The sequence below is a fragment of the Odocoileus virginianus genome, chromosome 33 (genome assembly GCF_023699985.2).
Source record: "Odocoileus virginianus isolate 20LAN1187 ecotype Illinois chromosome 33, Ovbor_1.2, whole genome shotgun sequence".
NCBI lineage: Eukaryota > Metazoa > Chordata > Mammalia > Artiodactyla > Cervidae > Odocoileus > Odocoileus virginianus.
Window position 1 is genome coordinate 21,684,884 of NC_069706.1, and position 21,067 is coordinate 21,705,950.

The 21,067-nt window shown below is 44.0% G+C and overlaps 1 protein-coding gene across 5 annotated transcripts in view; it reads right to left on the reverse strand.

Annotated features, from left to right (window-relative positions):
• Positions 1-21,067, reverse strand: part of ARHGAP17 (Rho GTPase activating protein 17) — a 95,389-nt gene that overhangs the window by 4,948 nt on the left and 69,374 nt on the right. Inside the window, exons 14-21 of one of the 5 annotated variants that reach the window (XR_011485468.1) lie at positions 20,032-20,145; positions 17,577-17,668; positions 15,216-15,375; positions 13,014-13,247; positions 10,814-10,977; positions 3,847-4,446; positions 2,677-2,724; positions 902-950 (exon numbers count right to left, since the gene is read on the reverse strand). Coding sequence is in view for 4 of the 5 variants with exons in the window: in XM_070461061.1 (XP_070317162.1) it covers positions 2,678-2,724; positions 3,847-4,446; positions 10,814-10,977; positions 13,014-13,247; positions 15,216-15,375; positions 17,577-17,668; positions 20,032-20,145 (1,411 nt within the window). In the remaining variant the exon portion in view is untranslated. The remainder of the gene's footprint in view (positions 1-901; positions 951-2,676; positions 2,725-3,846; positions 4,447-10,813; positions 10,978-13,013; positions 13,248-15,215; positions 15,376-17,576; positions 17,669-20,031; positions 20,146-21,067) is intronic. The other 4 variants (XM_070461061.1, XM_070461062.1, XM_070461060.1 and 1 more) reach the window with 4 other exon arrangements.

Sequence of the window (21,067 nt, forward strand, 5' to 3'; positions counted from 1 at the left end):
CTCGTTCTACCACTGTGCAGTGGACGAATGATTTACTAAATTAACGTTCAGGCTCACTAAATTAAGAATATCTTCTATTCCATTCCTGTACAGGGAGCTCAGCTCGGGGCTCTCTGATGACCTGGAGAGGTGGTGGGGGTGACGGCAGGCTCAAGACGGAGGGGACATGTGCATACATACAATTGGTTCATGCTGTTGAACAGCAGAAACTAACAACATTGTAAAGCAATTATACTCCAAAAAAAAAAAAAATCTTCTACTCCGGAGCACTGTCTTTTCAACCCACTACCAAGTGGCACATTGGGATCAAAATATGGATGCCTGGGCTCCAGACCTAACATGTCTGGGTCCGTGCATGTGAGTCTTTAAAATGGTGACATACGAATCTAATACCTAACTCTGATTATCTATCTTCTCTTGATAAAAAAATGATAATAAATAGCTACCACTGACTCAGACCCCCTGTATATTAAGAACTGTAAGATCCTTTTCTTATTTTATCTACTGTAACGCCTTGGATAGCTACTCTCACAAATGTCACCATTTTTCAGATCAACCAGGTGATGCGGTGCCGTTGTTACACAGAGAGCCGAAATTCGAATTCAGGAATGTCTGATTCTAGTGTGTGGTTCTTCACTACCCCTCAAGCCTGCCCGGGACAGAAAAGGCTAGAAGTTGAAGGGGTGACGAGGCCGGCCCGGTGACGACGTGGCGCGGGTGTGTGAACACAGCACTCAGAGTACTTGGCAGCAAGCACGAACAAAGCCAGCCTCCTTTAGTGCATGCACTGTTAGTGGGGGTGCGAGCAGGCAGGTTAGAGTGAACGTTAATACCAGGCATTAGTGCGCGAACATGATCAAGTAGCAACAACGCTTCGGCCAATCAGGTGCCTTTTCCTTACCATTAAATATTCCAATCTCAGTTCTTACTGAATATGGCAGGTCATACATCTAAATTATTTAATGAAATGTTTAGATTAGAACACTCTAAAATCTATTACTTTAAAAACAGCAAGATGTAAACTCTTTTCCTTGCAAAGCTAAAATCCTACTGCTTTTCTTTTTTCCTACTGCTTTCTAGAGTAACAATTAAGAAGAGATTCAGAATGATAGCAGAATCCCTCCTTTCTCCGGTCCTATGCTGCCAGAAACTGACTGCCAAACCTGTTTGGTATCAGTAATCTCCCCTGAGAGCTTATCTTAATCCCCAGGCCATAAATCAGTTTTTAAGATTAAATGCTTTCAGTGAATAACCTGTTTTCAGGAATTTGTCTGTCTAGAGTTTTCCAAGTGAAAACATGATTTCATAATAAAGGACTACCTGTGTAGGGAAGTTAACATTTTCTTCTTCTTGAAAAACCCAATGACTGTAACAGCAGCATGATCAACATAAGCATATTTGTAAATTCTAAATGCTCGCTTTTTATGTATTTCTAATGGCAATTCAGGGGTTTTGAAGAAATTAAAAATTGATTCTGTAAAACAAAGATATGGTGACCTGGAATTTCTTGAGTTAGGAGAATTCAAAATACAGATTGATTTTTACAATACTTAGCTAATATCCTAGGAAAAGTATTTATAATATCAAATTTCACTTATCTGACAATTGTTAAAGTACAGAACATTACAGTGTCATAGCACATCAATAAAATTAGTTTCTGGAATAAAAACACCCGGATAACAATGGTATTGAAGAGCAGATACAATTCTGATTGTAGTCTTTCCTCTAAACAAAAGGGAGGATCTGGAAATAAAATTCTGATGTATCACAAGAATTAAAGTGTTAAAAGGCTCAGCCTTATTTAGGGTTTAGTCTTTTCACTCTGTGATTTCCACGCCCAACTGGGTAACTGCAGACTTCTGGGTTCATTACCCAGGAGTCAGGAAGGTGGAATAAGACCTGTGCCCTCCACTGGTTGTAAAAACTGAGTTCTTGTTTTCCCATTCTGGTTTTTACAGAAAGCCTTCCTCAGGCCAAAGCTGGGAAAACTCTTAAGTAGCCCACTGAAGGCTTAAGGCTCAGATCAGCTGATTAGAACTGAGTTGCATACATAACAAGAGCCTTATGCTGTCCAAGCGTGGACCTAAAGGCAAGATTCAGATGAGCCTCACAGTACCTTTCAAAAAGCTCATGTGGTTTATGAAAGCAAAATGTAAGCATGCCAGAATGCAAAGAAATTTAGTGTGGGATCTTTGGAGAAAGAATGTTTTTTTGAGGGGATGGGGATCCTGAGAATTTCAAACACCGAATTAAGAAGCTCCATGCAGTTAATTAAAAATTAAAGCTCAAGACATAAGGGACACCATTTTCTGGGCTAACTGCACCCCAGTCCTCTTTGGTTGGATGCTGAGGGGCCAATCAATGACAGGGAAATCACGCTGAGCAGAGCAGACGCTTGGGAAAGGTTTACCAAAAAGAAAGGAAACGTTTCTTAGTATTCTTATCTGAGCGGCTTGCAATTGGGCTCGAGATCTATTGATACCTACACCTCGAATGTGGAGCACTGCAGTTCCAAGTGCTTCTGATATAAACAAGAGTGACGTCTACCCGCTAGAGAATGGATGGCAGGGGGTCGGGTGGCTGCTCTTGAGCACAAAGTCAAAAGCACGTATACAAAACACGGCTAAGCAGGAGCATTTGGGGCTGCCGGCAAGCTGCTTGGGGAGGGTTACAGACCTTACTCCTGGAAACCTTCCCCACCTGTGAGGGCGCTAGGAAGGGCATCTATTGGAAAACAAACAAACAAACAAACCAATGTGGCTTTGTTTTTGTTTTTTAAATAAAAGCTGAGGTGTCATCAGAAAAAAAGCTCACAATTTTTAACATATGCAAATCACGCAATATATTCCTGGGGGGGAAAAAAAAAGTTATCAAAAGAGAGACTGGTCAGTTAACCTTCACCACTTAGAGTGGGATGTATCCTTTGCTCATTTTCAGCAGATGTCATTCAGCATGGCTGGAGGGCCCAGAAGTATATTTCAGCTACTTCTCTAAAAACAGTTCCTAAAAACTCTGAAAACTTAGGAAAATGTAAAACTAGGCTGTTCTAAGAAATTATTCAAAGCTCCTAATTACCATTTTTAAAAACATTAAAAAAAATTCATCCATCTCATCCTTAAACAGTAAATTAGAGCACTTGGGATGGAAATTAAAAAAAAAAAAAATCACAAATAAATGGTCATGTTCCAGACTGCCAATAAAAAATATCCCATGAGAGAGGTAAAATCTGTGCAATCATCAATACCTAAAACAGGTTTTCATAGAATTAAAAGGAAATCTCAATTTTGTTCTTTGCCACTAAAGGCTGGCATTCTCACGTGTCTCAAATCTTCCTGCTGAGAGCATCCGGTTTAGTACAAAACATATTTTTTAAGATTATACCTGAAATGCTTCACTTACTCTAAATACTTTTACTCTTAAAAAGAAAACAAGCATTTTAATGAGGAATTCACTAAGAAATGAATATCATGCTCAAGTAGGACAATACCTTCCACTTGGATTAGGTCATTATACCTAGAAAATGTAGATGGTTCTTAAACATAGTGATCCTATACATCAGGGGCTGGCAAACTTGAAGGGCCAGGCAGTAACTCTGAAGGCTCTGGGAGTATAGGACGACACACCGCTTCCGTTTTAGCATAGAAGAGGCTAGAAAGAGCATGTCAACAAATGGGCGTGGTTGTGTTCCAATAAGGTTTCATTTATTAAAACAAGCTGGGGGCCAGATTTGGCCTGCAGTCCTAGTTTGCCAACCCCTGATGTAAAATCGAAGCCTAAATGAAGGAGAACAGTAAAAAGCAAGGTAGAGTTGGCAGGGGGAACTGTCTGAATCCATTTCCCACTTACCTGTGACTATTTTGGAGGCGGTGGGAGCTGCGATGCTGAGGTTGCCGTCCCCGGCGGGGTGCGCGCCGGGCGGATGAGGGGGCGGGGGCACGTTGGGCCGGTTCCTTGGCTTTGGTACTGGTCTCGGTCTCGGCAAGGTTCCAGCGTGTGGCTGTGCGGTCTCGGGGTTACTCACCGCCTGGCCGGGGTTCTGTTTGCCGAGGGGCGGAGTGCTGGGGGGCGTTGGAGTCTGGGGAGGGGTGTGGGACGACTGCTCGAGTCCAGGCTCGCCGGGTGCCCCGGGCGCGGGTGGGCCCTGGCTGCCCGGCTTGGTGAGCGCCGCCGGTGCGGCCTGCGTCGGGGGCTGCGGTGGCGGGTGGCTGGGGGCTTGGATCGGAGGCAGGCTGCTGGAGTACCTCCGTGGTGCCGCGAGCTGCGAGGTGGCGCAGGGCTGGCCAGGGGCCTGGCCTGGGGGCTGGGTGGGGGGAGAAGGGCTGCGCGTGGACGGCTTTGGTGACAGGCTGGGTGGGTGCTGAGATGCTCCTGGAGAACTCTGGCCCCCGGGATGGCCGGGAGGCGGGTTTCCTGGTTTCGGGGGTGCTGGAGCAGGTTTTTTAACAGCTGCACAAAGGAAAAACATCTCTCAGGAAGTGGAGTGCCGGGGATGGCCAACGGCCCCTGGACCAGGGTACCGAGCTCAACCTCACCGTGTAAGCCGGGTGAGGTCCGGACCTGCCCCCACTTCCCAACCCCATGTCAGCCAGTTGGCACCTCCCAACTCCACGGTCTCAGCCTAACCGTGAGAAAAGCATCTGACAAATGCAAACTGACAGACTGTCTTCAAAATGCCAGGACTCCCCAGAACTGTCAAGGCCATGAAAAACTAAGGGAGGACTAAGAAACTGTCATGGTCTAGAAATCAGTAAGGAGAGGCGATGTTGACTAAATGCCACTACTGTCCTGGTGGGGGGTGGGGGGCAAGCTGGGGTCAGAAAAGGGCCAGTAGAGGAAAAATTGGTGAGATCTGAACAAAATATGGAGTGTGCTTAGTAGTAATGTACCAGAGTTGGTTTCACAGCTGTGATAAAGTACCCTGGTGATGGGAGATGTTAACCACAGGGGAAAGTGAGTGAGAAGTACACACAAACTCTTAGACTACCTTTGTAACTTTTCTGTAAATCTAAAATTATTCCAAAATAAAAAGGCTATTTTTTAAAAAGTACATTATACACATATAGGTCTTTAAAAACCATCATTTTAAAAGCTGAATAAATACAGAAACTCTTAGACTACCTTTGTAACTTTTCTGTAAATCTAAAATTATTCCAAAATAAAAAGGCTATTTTTTAAAAAGTACATTATACACATACAGGTCTTTAAAAACCCATCATTTTAAAAGCTCAATAATTAGAAAACTCAGTTAACAGAGGCTGACCCACTTACATGGAGTCAAGCACCTTAAGAACAGCAGAGTGTTAGTCGCTCAGTCGTGTCCGACTCTGTGACCCCATGGACTGTAGCCTGCCAGGCTTCTCCATCCACGGAATTTTCCAGGCAGGAATACTGGAGTGGGTTGCCATTTCCTTCTCCAAGAACAGCTAAGGGGGTCTCTAAGCATGACTGGGCCGCCTGTATGTAACCATGGACCCCTTGTCCTAAGGTATTCTCTCCTAGAGGGCATGATATTTATTATTATTATTAACAGAAATTCTACAAATTCCAGATCATTTGTGCTAATACATATATTCTAGATAAAAGTATAAATCTGGATGATCACCTTGGATTCAGTTCCAAGAGTTGAATTGCATCACTCTACTCCCTACACCAGTTGAGATCAGTATCTCTGGGGGTGGGAATTTGGTACCGAGGATGGCAGGGCAGGAGAGAAAAACAAGTCTGGAGCTGGTATGGGGCTGGGAGAAATGGGTGGAAAGGAGAAACTAGCATTTTTTCAAATTTTGCTGAGACCCTTCTAATCCTCCAAGAAAGGAAGAGGGAAACAAAGGGAAGAAATGAAGGTGTATCATTCACCTAACACATGACTGGCACCAATTTAGGCCCTTTACATAGACTGTATCATTTAAGTCTCGTAAGCTCACTGCAAGACGGGCATTCCCATATCCATTTCATGGTGCAGAAAACTGAGGCTCAGAGAGGTCAAGTGTTTGTAAAAGGTCACACAGCCAGCACGGAGCAGAGCAGAGGCTCACGCCATGTCCTGTGGCCTCCTTGGACTCTTTTCTCTCTTCTTCCTTCCTACACTGCTTGGCTCCCTGCTCATAGGGTCCAAAATTCAGGAATAAAAAAGGAATAAAGTCTACTCTGATGACCTGATAGAACTTTTGACCCTGGAAATGGGAAGATCTTTTCCCACAGAAACAACCAACCCACTGACAAAGGAATCTGGAACATTAGCTGCACTCTGGTTATCATAAGCAACTTAAAAAGGAAATTTTCCAGCATTCTGTTCTAAACAATAGTAAGTACAAATTCATGCTGAATAAAAGATCATTCCTGACATTTAAGGGTGTAGAGGGAACCAGGAGAGAAAGCATGAGAACAGCGTGACAAGGTCCAAGTCCAGTGTGGAGGCCAGGCTGGGAGGAAGGCAGGCCTCGTCTAAGCCCACCATGCAGGTGCTGGGAGGCTGAGTTGGGGTAGGTGGACAGTGCATAAAGACTCAGACTCTTCTTGTGAGGAAGCCTGAGAGGTCTATGACACAGGATAAACTCCTAAGGGGCTATGAAGTAATCTCAACCTCGATTCCAGGGCTGTACCTGGAATCCTCGTAGAAAAGACCTAACTTCCCTTGAGCATCAGTTAGGATGCAGACAAACATGACGGTGGCTTAGACGAGAACCTCCACAAGATTTTTTAATAGCAAAACTGTTATTTATTGTTTCCCCAGTCCTGGTTACAGAGATAATAATATAGAAAATGAACTCAGAAATATACTCTTTGCCCATTTTTAAGTGGGGTATTCTGTTTTGCTATTGAACTGTATGAGTTTCCTATATATCTTAGATATTAACCTCTTAATGTGATTGTGGTAATAACTTCACAGTGTATGCATGTATTAAATCATCACATTGTCCACCTTAAAAAAATAACTGCAATGTGGGATTCTGGATTGATACTGGGACAAAAAGAGAACTTTACTGGAAAAACTGGGGAAATGTGGTCAAAACCTGAAGTTTAACTAATAACACTGAATCAATGTTATTTCCTGATATCTATAGTTGTTGTATAAAAATATAAAAATTTAAGAGAGGTTCAGTGAAGATTATGTGTGCATGTTCTACACTATCTCTGCAACTCTCCTTTAAGTCTAAAGTTATATCAAGTTTAATATTAAAAAAAATATATGTCATTTTATATTGAAGATCACCCATACTCTGATAAATGCAGTTTGGAGTTAAGACGTAGGGCGCCCTGGTTCACATGGACTTTAACTGGCTTTAGAAACATCTTCAGTGAATCATGTCTCTAGCCCAGAGTTTCTCAGCCTCGGCATCACTGACATGTGGAGCTAGACGGTTCTGTGTTGTGGGGATAGGATGTTTACGAGCATCTTGGTCCTCCACATACTAGATGCCAATGCCGCTCCCCTCCTTGGTTGTGACAACAAGAAGTCTCCAGACATTGCCAAATGTCCTAGATGGTGGGAGGAGAGCAAAATCATCCCAAGATCTGAATCACTCAAGCTTCGCTAGCTCCCAGACCATACATATTTGAGTATCCTCTCTGTAACAGGCACGGGACCAGGACTAGGAATATAGGAGTGCATGAGACAGGCAAGATCCCAGTCCTGTGAGCTACGAGGGGAGACTAGCAATATGTTAAAACACAAATTAAAAAATTTCAGATGGAGAGAAAGGCTCTGAAAGAAACAGAGTGATGTGATAAGAGAATGACTTGTGTGAGTGGTGGGGGTTGGTGGGTGGTCCTCAGTTCAGACTGGGTGGTCAGGGAGGGTTCACTGGGGAAGTCTTTGAGCTGAAACCTGAAGGATGGAGGGAACAGAGCACAGAAATGAATCCATGCCTGTACCATCAACTGATCTTCAACAGGGATACACAAGAATACACAATGGAAAAAGGATAGTTTTTTCAACAGACGATGCTGGCAAAACTGGATACTCGCATGTGAAAGAGCGAAACTGCACCCTTATCTTACATGAAACACAGAGGTCAACTCAAAATGGATGGAAGACTTAAATGTAAGACCCGAAACTGTAAAACTCTTTGAAGAAAACACAAGGCGAAAGCTTCATAACATTGGTGTTGGCAGTGGTTTCATGGATATGACATCAAATGCACAGGCAACAAAAGCAAAAATAGATGTGTGGGGTTATATCAAACTACTAAGCTTTGGCAAAACAACAAAAGAAACAATCGACTGAATGAAAAGAAATGGGAGAATGGGAGAAAAATTTCAAAATCATGTATCTGAAAAGGTGTTAATTCCCCACGTATATAAAGAACTCCTACAACTCAATAGCAAAATAAGTAATAACCTGAATTTAAAATAGACTCAAGACTTAAATGGGCATTTCTCTAAAGATGACATAAAAATGGCCAACAGACATATGAAAAGGTGCTTAACATTGTAACAATCAGGAAAATGCAAATCAAAACCAAAACAACATATTATCTCACACCTGTTAGAATGGCTAATATAAAAAAAAAAAGAGCAAGCATTGGTGAGAATATGGAAAAACTGGAACTCTTATACATTATTGGTGGGAACGTAGGTAGGTACACCCATTATGGAAAACAGAATGGAGTCTCCTAAAAAAGTTAAAAAATAAAACTACCATATTGATTCAAGAATCTCACTTCTGAGTATTTATCCAAAAGAACTGAAATCAGGATCTTGAAGAGATTGTTTGCACATCCATGTTCACTGAAGCATAGTTCACAATAGCCAAGATGTGGAACCAATCTATTGCCCATTGATGGATAACTGGATTATTTTTTTCTTTTAAGAAAAATGGTCATTTTTACTGAGGAGGTGAAAAGGTTTTTCTTAGTATAATTAATTTTTATCTCAATTTTATGATGAACAGGATATCAGCCCTTTAAGTGGCTCTTGATTTTTTAAATTTAGTATTCAGCATATTGGACATGGATCTTCTATACTTTATTGCATCTTCTATACTTTTATGCATCAAAAATTACTTCCAAATTTTTTTCCTACTACACTGAGAAGGGATGACTGGATTTTTAAAAAGGTGGTATATACATAAAATGGAATATTATTTAGCCTCAAAAAGTAGGAAATTCTATCATATATAACAACACAGATGAACGTTAAAGACATGATGCTAGACTCTGTGGGAGAAGGCGAGGGCGGGATGATCTGAGAGAACAGCATTGAAACAAGTATACTATCAAGGGTGAAACAGATCACCAGCCCAGGCTGGATGCATGAGACAAGTGCTCAGGGCTGGTGCACTGGGAAGACCCAGAGGGATGGGATGGGGAGGGAGGCAGGAGGGGGGATCGGGATGAGGAATACATGTAAATCCATGGCTGATTCATGTCAATTTATGGCAAAAACCACTACAATATTGTAAAGTAATTAGCCTCCAACTAATAAAAATAAATGGAAAAAAAAAAAGACATGATGCTAAGTGAAATAAGGTAGTCACAGAAGGACAGATTCTAACTGATTCCACATACATGAGGTATCAAGAACAGTGAAACTCTTGGAACCAGGAGTGGGATGGGATTTTCCAGGGGCTGGGGGCAGGAGTAAAGATGGGGAGTGATGGAGAGCTGGTATTCAACATGCATAAGGTATCAATCATGTTAGGTTGCTTCTGGAGAGCTCCTATATATCACTGTGCCCATAGTACAGGACTGTATTATGCATGGAAGAGTGCAGTGCTGTCTATTGTACACAAATACTTAAGGGGGTAGATCTCATGTGCTCCTACCCCAATAGAACAAAAAAGAAGGAACCATGTGAAGATGTGGGACAGAATGTTCTAGAAGAGAAAACATGTGCAGAAGCTCTAAAGAGTGAATAAGCTTAGCGCATCTGAGGAACAGAGAGAGCGGACCAGTGAGGATGAAGTCAGTGAGGGGGCAGGGGAAGAGCTGGACTCAGAGGCACCAACCTAGACCACGTGGCCAGGCCAGGCAGGGTGCCTGGTGGGAGGTCTGCATGGAAGGTATGGAGGGTTCCAGCCAGGATGACGCACTCAGCTTTGTGGCTTAAAGCCATCCCCCTCCTGACGGGCATTATGCTGAGCGAAATAAATCAGACAGAAATACAAATCCTGTATGGTATCTCTTCTACATGGAATCTAAGATACAGCGGACTGGTGAATAAAACAAAAAAGCAGCAGACTCAAAGATACATAGAACAAACCAGCAGTTACCACTCGGGAGAGGGATGCGGGGAGGGGCAAGAGAGAGGTAGGGAAATAAAGGGGGCGTTGTTATGGGATTATATGAAATCACGTGTGCAAAACTTTTGAAAAACTGTAAAGCACTATAGAATTTAAAGAATTTTTCATTAAAAAAAAAAAAGCCACGTCCCTGCCTGCGGGGGTGAGGACCACAGCGGCACAGGTGGGAGCAGGTCAGATTACACGTGAATGGGGACCCAGAGGCCCAGAGCCCAACCCCGAGAGCCTGGGGGCTCCCAGATCCAGGAAACCTGGCTGGGACAGAGGCTGTGGTTCCGAAAACAGAGCGAGGGCTTGGAACACCACATTCCTGGAAAACGGGGAGCATTTCTGGAGAAAGGACTGTTAGGCTTGGGAGCTCGAACATATTCTGAAAGGTCTGCTTGCCTGCTCCCCATTTTTCCACTTCCCTTAAGGATTCTTTTCCTTAACGACTGGTTTTTCTGCTTGCCAGTTTGCACCAGATGTGGAACCATCAGCCGGAGAGCTTCTCAGCCTGCCCGCTACGCTGACCCAGGGAGGTGTGCGTGTCCCTCCCCAGGGGCACGAGTGAAGGTGGCGGGGACTTACCTCGGCGGACAGTGTGCGGGCTCGGGCCGGCGGAATTGTGCGCGGGGCCCACGGAGAGCTGATGGGAGCCGGCGGCCGCCGGGGCCTGGCTTGGGCCAGGGGCCGCCTGACTGCTGCCCCTCCCGGGTGCGGAGGCAGCCGCAGAGTCCTTGGGCTTTGGAGGACTACGGGGAGCAGAAGCCACGTTAGATGTCAGGCATTCCCAGCTAGAAAAGCTAAACATGCTGTAAAGAGTGGGATCCCCACTAGTTTCCCCCATAGCAGGCAAGGAGGTGGTCTGAACTTTTAAATAGCTCACTTGGAGTCTCTGAAGCTGGTATCTATTTGGTGCCAGGCAGGACCACAGATTTTGAGATCATGGCACCAGATGGTCTTCCAACTACTCTGTCACTTAAAAATCACGAGAGGCCATTTTGCACCAATCGATAAGAAATTTCAAGTTCTAATGAGCTTGTACTTAAATTGGGCAACATTAAAAGACATGAAAGGGTTTTTGGACTTCAAAATAAGGCCATTGTGACATAAGCATTGGACAAAACTAAGCAAATGCAGTAGCAAAACACTAATGCTACTCTAAATGATCATGTGCTCAATTATCATCAAAAACTTGACCTGCAGGAAAGAGAAACTCCAGGGTGGGTTAATAGTGGCGTAGAGATCAGACCTGAGGTTCCACTAATCCCTGGCTCAGAACTTTGTATACTGAACTTCACAGCTACAGTTTGTCAAGGTTAATGCCATTGATGAGATGTGCCTCAAGATATCTACAGAGCATAAAAAACAAAGAGCAAATCGATGACGGAGATCCTATTTGTCCTTCTGCAGCGAAGACTAATTTCTGTCTTAAGTAAAATATTTTGCCTGACTAAAACAAATTGAACTCTGCAGGTAAATGAACATGTGTGAGTCTGCTGAGACTTTTTCTCCAAGCAAGATTTAGGCCCAAATGAATACCTGTGTGGCAGCAGTTATGGACAAGCCAAGGTGGAGCTTACAACTTGTGTTTGAAGCACCAGGGAGTTTGAAGCCTTAGCTATTTTTAACCAGAAACTATATTTCCTTCAATTATGCTGGTAGAAAGGAATTTAGGAATGCACAAAGCCCTGAGTTCAGCTATGAGAATTTAATGAGATTCTCATCTCATCACGCTTTGCACATGATAAGCAGTCTCTCCCTGCCAAAGGAAAAGACCTGAGGGAACTCCCCCAAGGCAAAGTCACCACTGGGCAGGAAAAAAGTGCACGATTCACAGGTCATCCTTGCTTTATCTTTTACTTTACTCGATATATGAACGTTCAGTGCTTCATAGGTGGCCGAGGTAGACCAAATACCATAAAAATGTTAGCATGTAGAAGAGAGGCTCATCTTTTACAGCAGCTGCCAGCTCTGAACCACCCAACATACCACCTCAAGTGGCCTCTCGTGGTCATCTGCCCAGGTCAGAGTGGAGAACTGAATTCACGACAATTCAATAAAGGTCTCCAGGTCAAAGGTATTTTTCCTTAAAGTTGCTATAAATTCACAGTCCACTCCAGGTGGCTAATCAAAAGGTGAAGGAACAAAAGAGCCTCCTAAGAAAATCGATGATCATTTTCTACTTTGTACTCATGTATCACCTCCCCTACAAGACTTAAAGTCAGGGGGCGGCGGGGGGATGCTCAGTATAGTGGCCAGCACATATTATTCAGTACTCAGTTATTCAGTAAATCTGACTGGACGGATGGATAGCTGGTTAGATGGATTAATGAATGGATGGTGGATGGATGAATGGATGAATGAATGGACAGATGAATGGATGAGTGAAGGAATTCGAGGAATATAATTATCTTACTAACTTGTTACATTCCAACATTTACTAGCTAGCATTCTGGATGACAACAAGCAAATGCTACGTGAACAAGTACACATCAAACAGGTAAGAGAGGCTTATGACTGAGACACCTATTAGCTTCTAGCTTCCCAACCCTAAAGCAGTATGGTAAAGAATGCAAACAAATGTTGCTTTCTTTTGAAAACAGGAAAGGAAGCAAGCAATTTGCAGTCTTTTTTTCCATCCTTTGCCAAGAGGAGGAAGGAAGGCAAAGATGGTTCATGCCGTGCCAAGTGATCCTTGGGGCATGGAGGCCGTGCCCGCAGGCCAGCACCTGCAAGAAGGCTGGGGTGTCCGGCACCCACTGCCAGCGGAAGCTGGCCTCCTTACCTGCTGTCGCCCGGGCTGGGCCCCTGCTCCAGAATGCCCGCAGAGGAGGGGCCAGTCCCACCCCCTGTGCTGCTCTCGGCCCTAGAGCTCTGGGGAGGGGGCTCTGGGCCCGCTGGAGCCAAGGTGCTGCCATCTGTGGGCGGGAGTGGCGGCTGGAAAGCAGGGGATACGTGCTTTCTATTTAGGGTGCCACCCCGCCGGTGGGCCTGGAAGTCCATAAGCTTCACACCAAAGCTACACAGAGAGAAGAAACAGTGAACAACACACCATGCGAGCCGACCACTGACACGGAAGCCCGTCGGCCCCACGTGTTACACCCACACGCGGGGACAGCCACCCAAGTTGCCCAGCATGCAGTGAAGCGGCAAGGACCAGATGAATGGTCACTCCTGTTACCCAGGCACGGAGTAACAGGGCTTTAAATCTGGACCTGGCACTGACCAACGTCCTTTCTCAAAGTGGGTGTGAGCGGTTGAAAGCAAACACGCAGGCCTCATCCTGAGTGAGCGCCATCATGTCAGCGTGTTTATTTCCATAGTTTATTTCCACAAGGCCATCACCTGCAATCTGTGTGTCTGGGCATCAAGGTGGAAGCTGAGTACAGAAGTGCCACCAGCGGCAAAGTAAGACAGCCTTACATCGCCTCTTAAGCTGAGATGTAGAAACCTTGGTCTATGCGTATGCAAAGAATATATCCGAAAGGACGTGTTGTTTGCTGTTTAGTTGCTAAGTCATGTCTGACTCTTTTGCAATCCCATGGACTGTAGCCCGCCAGGTTCCTCTGTGCATGGGATTCTCCAGACAAGGATACTGGAGTGGGTTGCCATTTCCCATTCCAAGGGATCTTTCTGATCCAGGGATCAAACCCACATCTCCTGCGTCTCTTGCATTGGCAGGCAGATTCTTTACCACTGAGCCGCCAGGGAAGCCCAGAAATGATGGTAAATATGCAAAGAATATATCTGAAAGAACGTGTAGTTCTTTCAGAAAATAGTTGCTTTGGGAAAGGAGATGGTGGTTGGAGGATAGTTAAAAGGAAGATTCACTTTTTACTGAAGCCCCTGGTGTATGAACTTTAACACTTTTGGCCAGTTCAAAAAAATTAAAAAGGTATATGGCTGCCTGAGCTTGTGGTTACTGGGTCAGCTGGTGGGGAAAATCCACCCAGGAAGATGACTGGGAACTCTTTATCATGTGCTAACTAGACCCTAACATTGCATTCTGTAACTTCAAATACACAAAGGCTAATTCTGTGAAGGACGGTTTGTCATCAGGAAGCTCTTCTGCCTATGTGGGTTCAGAGGAGTGAAGCTTCTGCACATAATAAATGTGGCCTCTAGAGTGACAGAACAGAAAAGTAAAGGCTTTTCCTTTGCCATGGGTTTTAAAAACAAACAACAAAAAGGCAAAACAAAGAAACAGACCTCACTTTAAGAGCGGGCAGTTAGAATAAGAGCTTGTTGTTTAGTTTTAATGTAAAACTATTTCCAGTAAGATTATTGCATGTACATGAGAAAAGCACATAACTTCTAACTCAGCGTTACTGGTAAACACAGTAGCATTTCAGCATACATGTTGGACAGATTGGCATCTGAAGGCAGAAATCACAAACAGCCTTAATAACCTTTGAAAATCCCACAGATCACCCAAGGAGCCTAGTATAGAGACTAGTACTGTCTCTTACTAAGTCCGACACAGTTTTTGTTCTTCCAGAACTGGCAAAAACTGAGGCTTCTATGGTTGGCATCCAGTGAGGAACCAAGTTGTACTAAACACATGTGTCTTTAGACACCAGCTCACACAGATCACCATGAGAGGTGGGTTGTTCTCACATTTGCTCCTGGACAGACATCCTCAATATTTAACTCTTTTTTTCTTTTTCTCCAATCAAGTACATTTAGGTGAATTCATAACATGTATGTGATGCTACTGTGTAGGGCTCATCACAGACCACCAAGCAAAGCTTGAATGTGTCAGGTACGAGTGTTAACTGACAGCTACACACCTACTTTGGGGGCAGATTAATGTTTGCAATGAACTAGAGCCGAATTCCTGAAACTATCTGGACTCTAACAGGCCTGGGAGCAGACTGAGTCGCTCCCGAATAACAGGTCCACTTTGGCGGGACCAGGGACCACGGGTCCACCGACTCTTCCCTGTGCCATCTCCCACCACCGTGAAAATCCACAGCTCTGAACGCACCTCTCCTTCTTCACCAGGTCCCCCTCCATCACCGCCATGCTGGCAGGCCGCTTCCTCTCCAGGGTCCCCGAGTCGACAGGGTCATTTCCAGTGTGGGATGAGTGATTGGAATTTGGCGTGGTGAGAGGTACGAACGCTTCTGACACATTAAATTCCACCTCTGTCGAAAGAAAAAGAAATGTGTAAATTAGACACAGCGCACGGGGGTCAAGAGAGCTGGAGAACACCCCACTGGGATAGGAGACTCATTCTTTCACCCATGAGCCCTCACTATTTCACAAGTGGAAGCCCCAGGCACCTCATCTTCTTAAGGACAGTTTACCAAACCAGGGTGGGGGGTAAAGTAAGAAAACTAGAGCTGGGGGAGGGGTATGATTCAGCATCCAAGTTACACAATTCCCCTTTCTCTTTTCTTAAAAAAAAGATCATGGAATATGGAAGAGGACTGAGCATGGGTGACTACTTACTGGAAGCAGAAAAAACAAGATATTTACAGTTTACTATTAAATAGATAAAAAGGGCAGTTTCAACTTCATACTGTCTACAGCAGGTTCTGAAGACTTGTTTTCTCGAAAGAAATCTTGGCTCTTGAAAGCATGATCAGGGAAGCCTGGGGGTGCTGCAGTCCGTGGGGTCACAAAGAGTCGGACACGACTGAGCAACTGAACTTATTGAAAAGCATGATGCTAAATGAAAGAAGCCAGATACAAAAGACTACACTCCACACTCTTATTTATATAAAAATTTTTAAAAGGCAGACTGTAGACACGGAAAGCAGATGAGTGATGGCCACAGGCTGAATGACAGGAATGACTGAAAAGGGTCATGAAAGAACTCTCTGAGATGATGGATATAGTCTATATAATCATTGTGGCAGCTACACACTGGATATATTTGTTAAAAATCATTACACTGTACAGTCAGTTGTTAATTTATGCAAATTACACCTCAATAAACACTGACCCCCTCCAAAAAAAAGGAAACCCTGGGCAGAATGCCAATTATCATTTATCTATCACACATTTACTATGCATCCTTACATGACTGGGGTGTGATTCTGGATGGCGGGAACTCAGGGAAAGAGACAGATAAGAAGAAAGATGACCGTGAAGAAAAAAAACAGAGGAGAAGAGAGGTGCTTGACCAGGCTTCAAGGAGCTTACACTCCAGAGGGTGACAGCTGGGCTGCTCCGGGCAAAGCTGGGGTGGGAGGGCCAGACTCCCAACCAGTACCCGAAAGGGGGCCCTGCACCCCTGAGGATGCCTGCATGTCAGTCTCACCTCTTCTGTAGAGCCATCCCTGGCCCTCTGTGCCTGACACCTGAGTCTGTGAAATTCTCCCTCCTCCTTCCTTCTAATGTGTCACGTGCTACAGTTTCCCTGATGATCAGGTCTCCTTCTCCAGGGAAGACAGCACATCTTACCAGCAAACACATGCACCTAGTGAGTACTCAACATACACTGGCTGAACGGATGACTCCGTGTGCCGTGAAACAAAGTGAAATACCCAACAGTGAGGTTACTATTGTGTGAAAACAGGAATGCCAAGGGTCTAAAAAGAAGCGTGAGAAAGTAAAGGCAATGTGATGGGATTACTTATGCATTTGTGTCCTTAAAAAGATTGTCTATACATAGAACTCTTACATAGCTCAGCAATTCCACTCCAGGATATGTACCCAAAATAACTGGCCTGGAAATTAAAACAGGTACTTGTATACCAATGTTTAGAACAGCCAATTACCAATAGTCAAAAAGGTGCAAACAGCCTAAATGCCCATCTATCAGCTAACAGATAAACAAAATGCTATTTATACATACAAGGAATATTCAGATTTTTCAAACGGAATGAAATTCTGATACATGCTACAACATGGATGGCCCTTGAAATCTTTATGCTAAATGAAATAGGCCAGACACAAAGGGCTGATTCTACTTATAGGACACGCATAGAACAGCCAAATTCATAGACAGAAAGTTCAGTTCAGTTCTCAGTTGTGTCCGACTCTTTGTGACTCCACAGACTGTAGCACGCCAGGCTTCCCTGTCCATCACCAACTCCCAGAGACAGAAAGTAGGACAGTATTAACAGTTATCAGAGACTGAGGGGCAGAGATAATGTATACTTATTGGTCAATGGGCAGAGAGTTTCAGTTTGGAACGATGAAGAAGCTTTGGAAATAGATGATGATGGTTGCACAACACTGGGAATGCAGTTAATCCCTCTGAATTGTACACTTAAAAAGGTAGTTTCATGTTATGTGTATTTTACCACAATGAAAACTTCAAAGATAAACAACAAAGAAAGACTGTTTATACTACTATTATGTATTAGCACGTCAGTGAAATTGGAGCGGCAGTCACCTTCGGGGAAGAACCAGTTGGCGTGCTGGATGATGGGTTCGATGACTGCAACCACGTGGACGGATGTGGCAGCTGCCATCTCAGCGAGCGTTCTGCAAAGGAAGTTGACAGCGTTAAACCACCTCCCCAGGGCAGCCTCCAATTTCTGCAGGCTGAGTCAGGGCAATTCAATTATATCAGAAGGATAAAACATTTAAGTACAAAGGCAAAAATGAGATCCACCAGGCCCTGGCCTAGGAGTGTGGCAGTGATCACCCAGGAAGAAAAATTACCCTAACTCAGCTGTCACTCCTTAGTCTGTGCTAACAAGTACGACGTAAGTCAGTGACCAGTGATGTCTCAGAATGCTGGTTTTCAGTTGTCTGGGGACAGGGCTGCATTTTCCCACTCCCACTGCCACTGCCCGTGGCAGTCACACTGTCTAAGACCCCGGATCACATATACAATGGTGATCATGGCTATGATGCAACCAAGCACACGCGGTGTTTCAGGGTGTCTCTTATCACAGAAGACCTGGGCTCTGCGTTTACACATATTAACTAGGGTTGTCACGTACTGATGTGGACTGGTCCCAAGGTGCGCGTTCAGAAGTTGACAGTGTCTGAATGCCAGGGCTCACAAGAACGAAAATAAAGAATTGCGGTTCCTGCCATTACGGAGCTCACACCCAGTCTAGAGTCAGAGCACAGGACGGCAGACGGGCTGCAAGGGCCTGACACTTACTGAGCACCAACCATGCTCAGAGCCTCGGCTTCCACACTGCACTTCATTTGCACAGCGTCAGGACTGTTCTGCAGTTTTCCATATAAGAGAGGACACTGGATCCCACATCTGACTGTCCCAAACCTACTTCCTCCCTCCTTTTATCACTTGAACCTGTCTTTCCACTGGGAAGAATACTTTTGTTCTGATTTCCAACCACGTGAAAGTTTTAGCTCCTTTCAATTCCAGATTAGTTGGAATCTGAATCCAAGTTCTGCCTGAAAATCACCCTCCCCTCCCATTCATACTTCCCCTCCACCCACCTGGATTCTGATCCTCCTGCCTTAAAACCTTAGCACTGGGGAGGAACAGTTCACTGGTGTCTTTGGCCAATTTTTCTTTTTGAGGAGGTATTATTTACCTATTGATTTCAAGACCTTTTTATATATTTGGATATTTTTAGAGGAACTCCTTCCCCATTTGTGAATTGCCGTTTATTTAAGGAGCTTTTTGACTTATCGATTTGTTTCCTAAGATGCTTTTATGCTTATAAAACCCTCTTACATTATATGCTCAAAGCTAATAAATATTTACCTGACGCATTTAAATTTATTTTTTTTTAACTTGCTACGTTTACATCACTGTTTATATTTACCTCTTTGGTCTACCTTGGAATTTATTTGCTATAGGATACGATGCACTATGCAGTTAGCTTTTACATCCACTTATCTTTTGCTTTATGACGTTGGATCTTTGTAAGTAATTTTATAAATTATAAATTTATAAATTTCCAAAACAAGAGTGGACATAACATGAGGAAATTGATGAATTAAAGACAGAAAAATTTTGATTCAGAAAGTCCTTATATTTTTTGAATGGCAACTTGAACCGTTCATAATTTTACAAAGCTGAAGAGCAGTGAGGGGAGGCAGGGAAGAGTGAAAGCTAAGGACAGATCCTGCGGGCCCCACCACTTCCCTGCTTACAATAAGCAAATTATTTGTCCTCTCTAAGCCTCAGCATCCTCATCTGTAAAAATGAGGACAGATCACCGACTTCAAAAGGTTATGTGGCAGACATCAACATGAGTGGCTTCCCAGACGCTTTCTAGTTGACCTCTTAGATACCTCTCCTCCAGTCAATCTACAATTCTCAGAGCCAACAAATAACCTTTCTAAATGCAGTTGGTTCAAGTGATTCTTCTGCTGAGAAATCTTGATGCCCTCTTCCCAGCATGACCCATAAAATAAGTTCCTAACATCTCAGCAAGATGCATGAGGCCCTTCATAAAGTGGCTCCATAAATTTCAGCCATAGCCTCATGACCCCTGTGCTCACGTTATATGAGACCACGTGACACCCCACCCCCAGCCCCAAACACAGAGACCAGGGCCTTTTCATGCCCTCTGTGCCATGGCCACTCATCCATCATCAGCCAAGTGCCATCCCCTCCTCTTCGCAGCCCGAGCTGTGTTCTTCCTTCATGATGGTGCACAGACGTGTGTGTGGAGCTTAGCACCGCACGATCGCCTTTCACCTGCCTGGCTGCCCAGGACTGGGGGCCTTGGAGGACGGGGACAAAGTCTCTTACACCTCTGTGTGACCAGCGTGTGGGACAGGACCCAGTGCACAGTAAGGTCTGAGAAAGTCAGCTATAAGGGAAAGATCGTCTTCAGAAGCAAGTTTCATGTCTACCCTTCCCATCAGGTGGAAAGCAGAACTTAGATAATAGGATATGGGAAACAGTTACTCACCCTTCATTTTTGGCCCATAACAAGTTAGGGCCTAACACGATTGCAATGTTGCTGGGGGTCATTTTATTAATGTCGCTGGTCTGAGCAAGCTTCGCAAGGAACTTGATTAAATACCTATGGAACAAAAGAGAGGAGAAAAGCATCTACTCTGAAACACTTGGAGGAGCAGTACCTTCCTGCTCAGGGGGTGCTCAGCCCCAGATCGCACAGATGCTAAGTGCAGGGTGTGACTTAACCCGAAGCTGCCTTGGGTTAAGTGTGTTTTCTTTGTTTTATCTGGTTATTGAAGTAGCTTTTATTGTCCCACTCTTTGTGACCTCATGGACTAGCCCACCAAGCTCCTCTGTCCATGGAATTCTCTTGGCAAGAATACTGGAGTGGGTTGCCATTTCCTTCTCCATAAGTGCCTGTTCTTTGTTTCAGGGAACAGATAGTTCAGAGCTTGGAGCAGGAAAACAGCTCAAATGTAAACCTCAATGATTCAATCTCTATGTGCTATATATTTCTAATCTGTTTTTCCTTTATGCCCTATCTCTCTACCCTGAAATAGATTACAATATGCTTAACAGTGGGGTCAATATGCTCTTAATATGAACATAATTTCTTTTTTACAAACGTGATTTTAAAAATAGAAGAACAGGTTTATTGCTTAAAAGAAACTATATATGAGAATGCTTTAGGCTCTAATTATGAAAATATTCAATTTATCATATACTCTCAGGTACAAGAATAGCACTATAAAAGCAAAAAATTAAGAATAACCCAACTACCTACCAAGAGGGGGCTGATTAAACCACAGCATATCCATACAGTAGACTACTATGTAGCCATAAAAATTTATTACATACCGATATGGACAAACCTCCAGGATGTGTATTATAGCAAAGAAGGCAGAAGGCAAGGAGGCGAATGATGTACATAATATACATTGCCATTTGGTTTAAAAAAAAAAAGAGTGAAAGGTGTGACAGAAATGTTTGTGGATATGTGTGCAAACATATATATGTGTATATATATTTGATTTTACATCTATTAA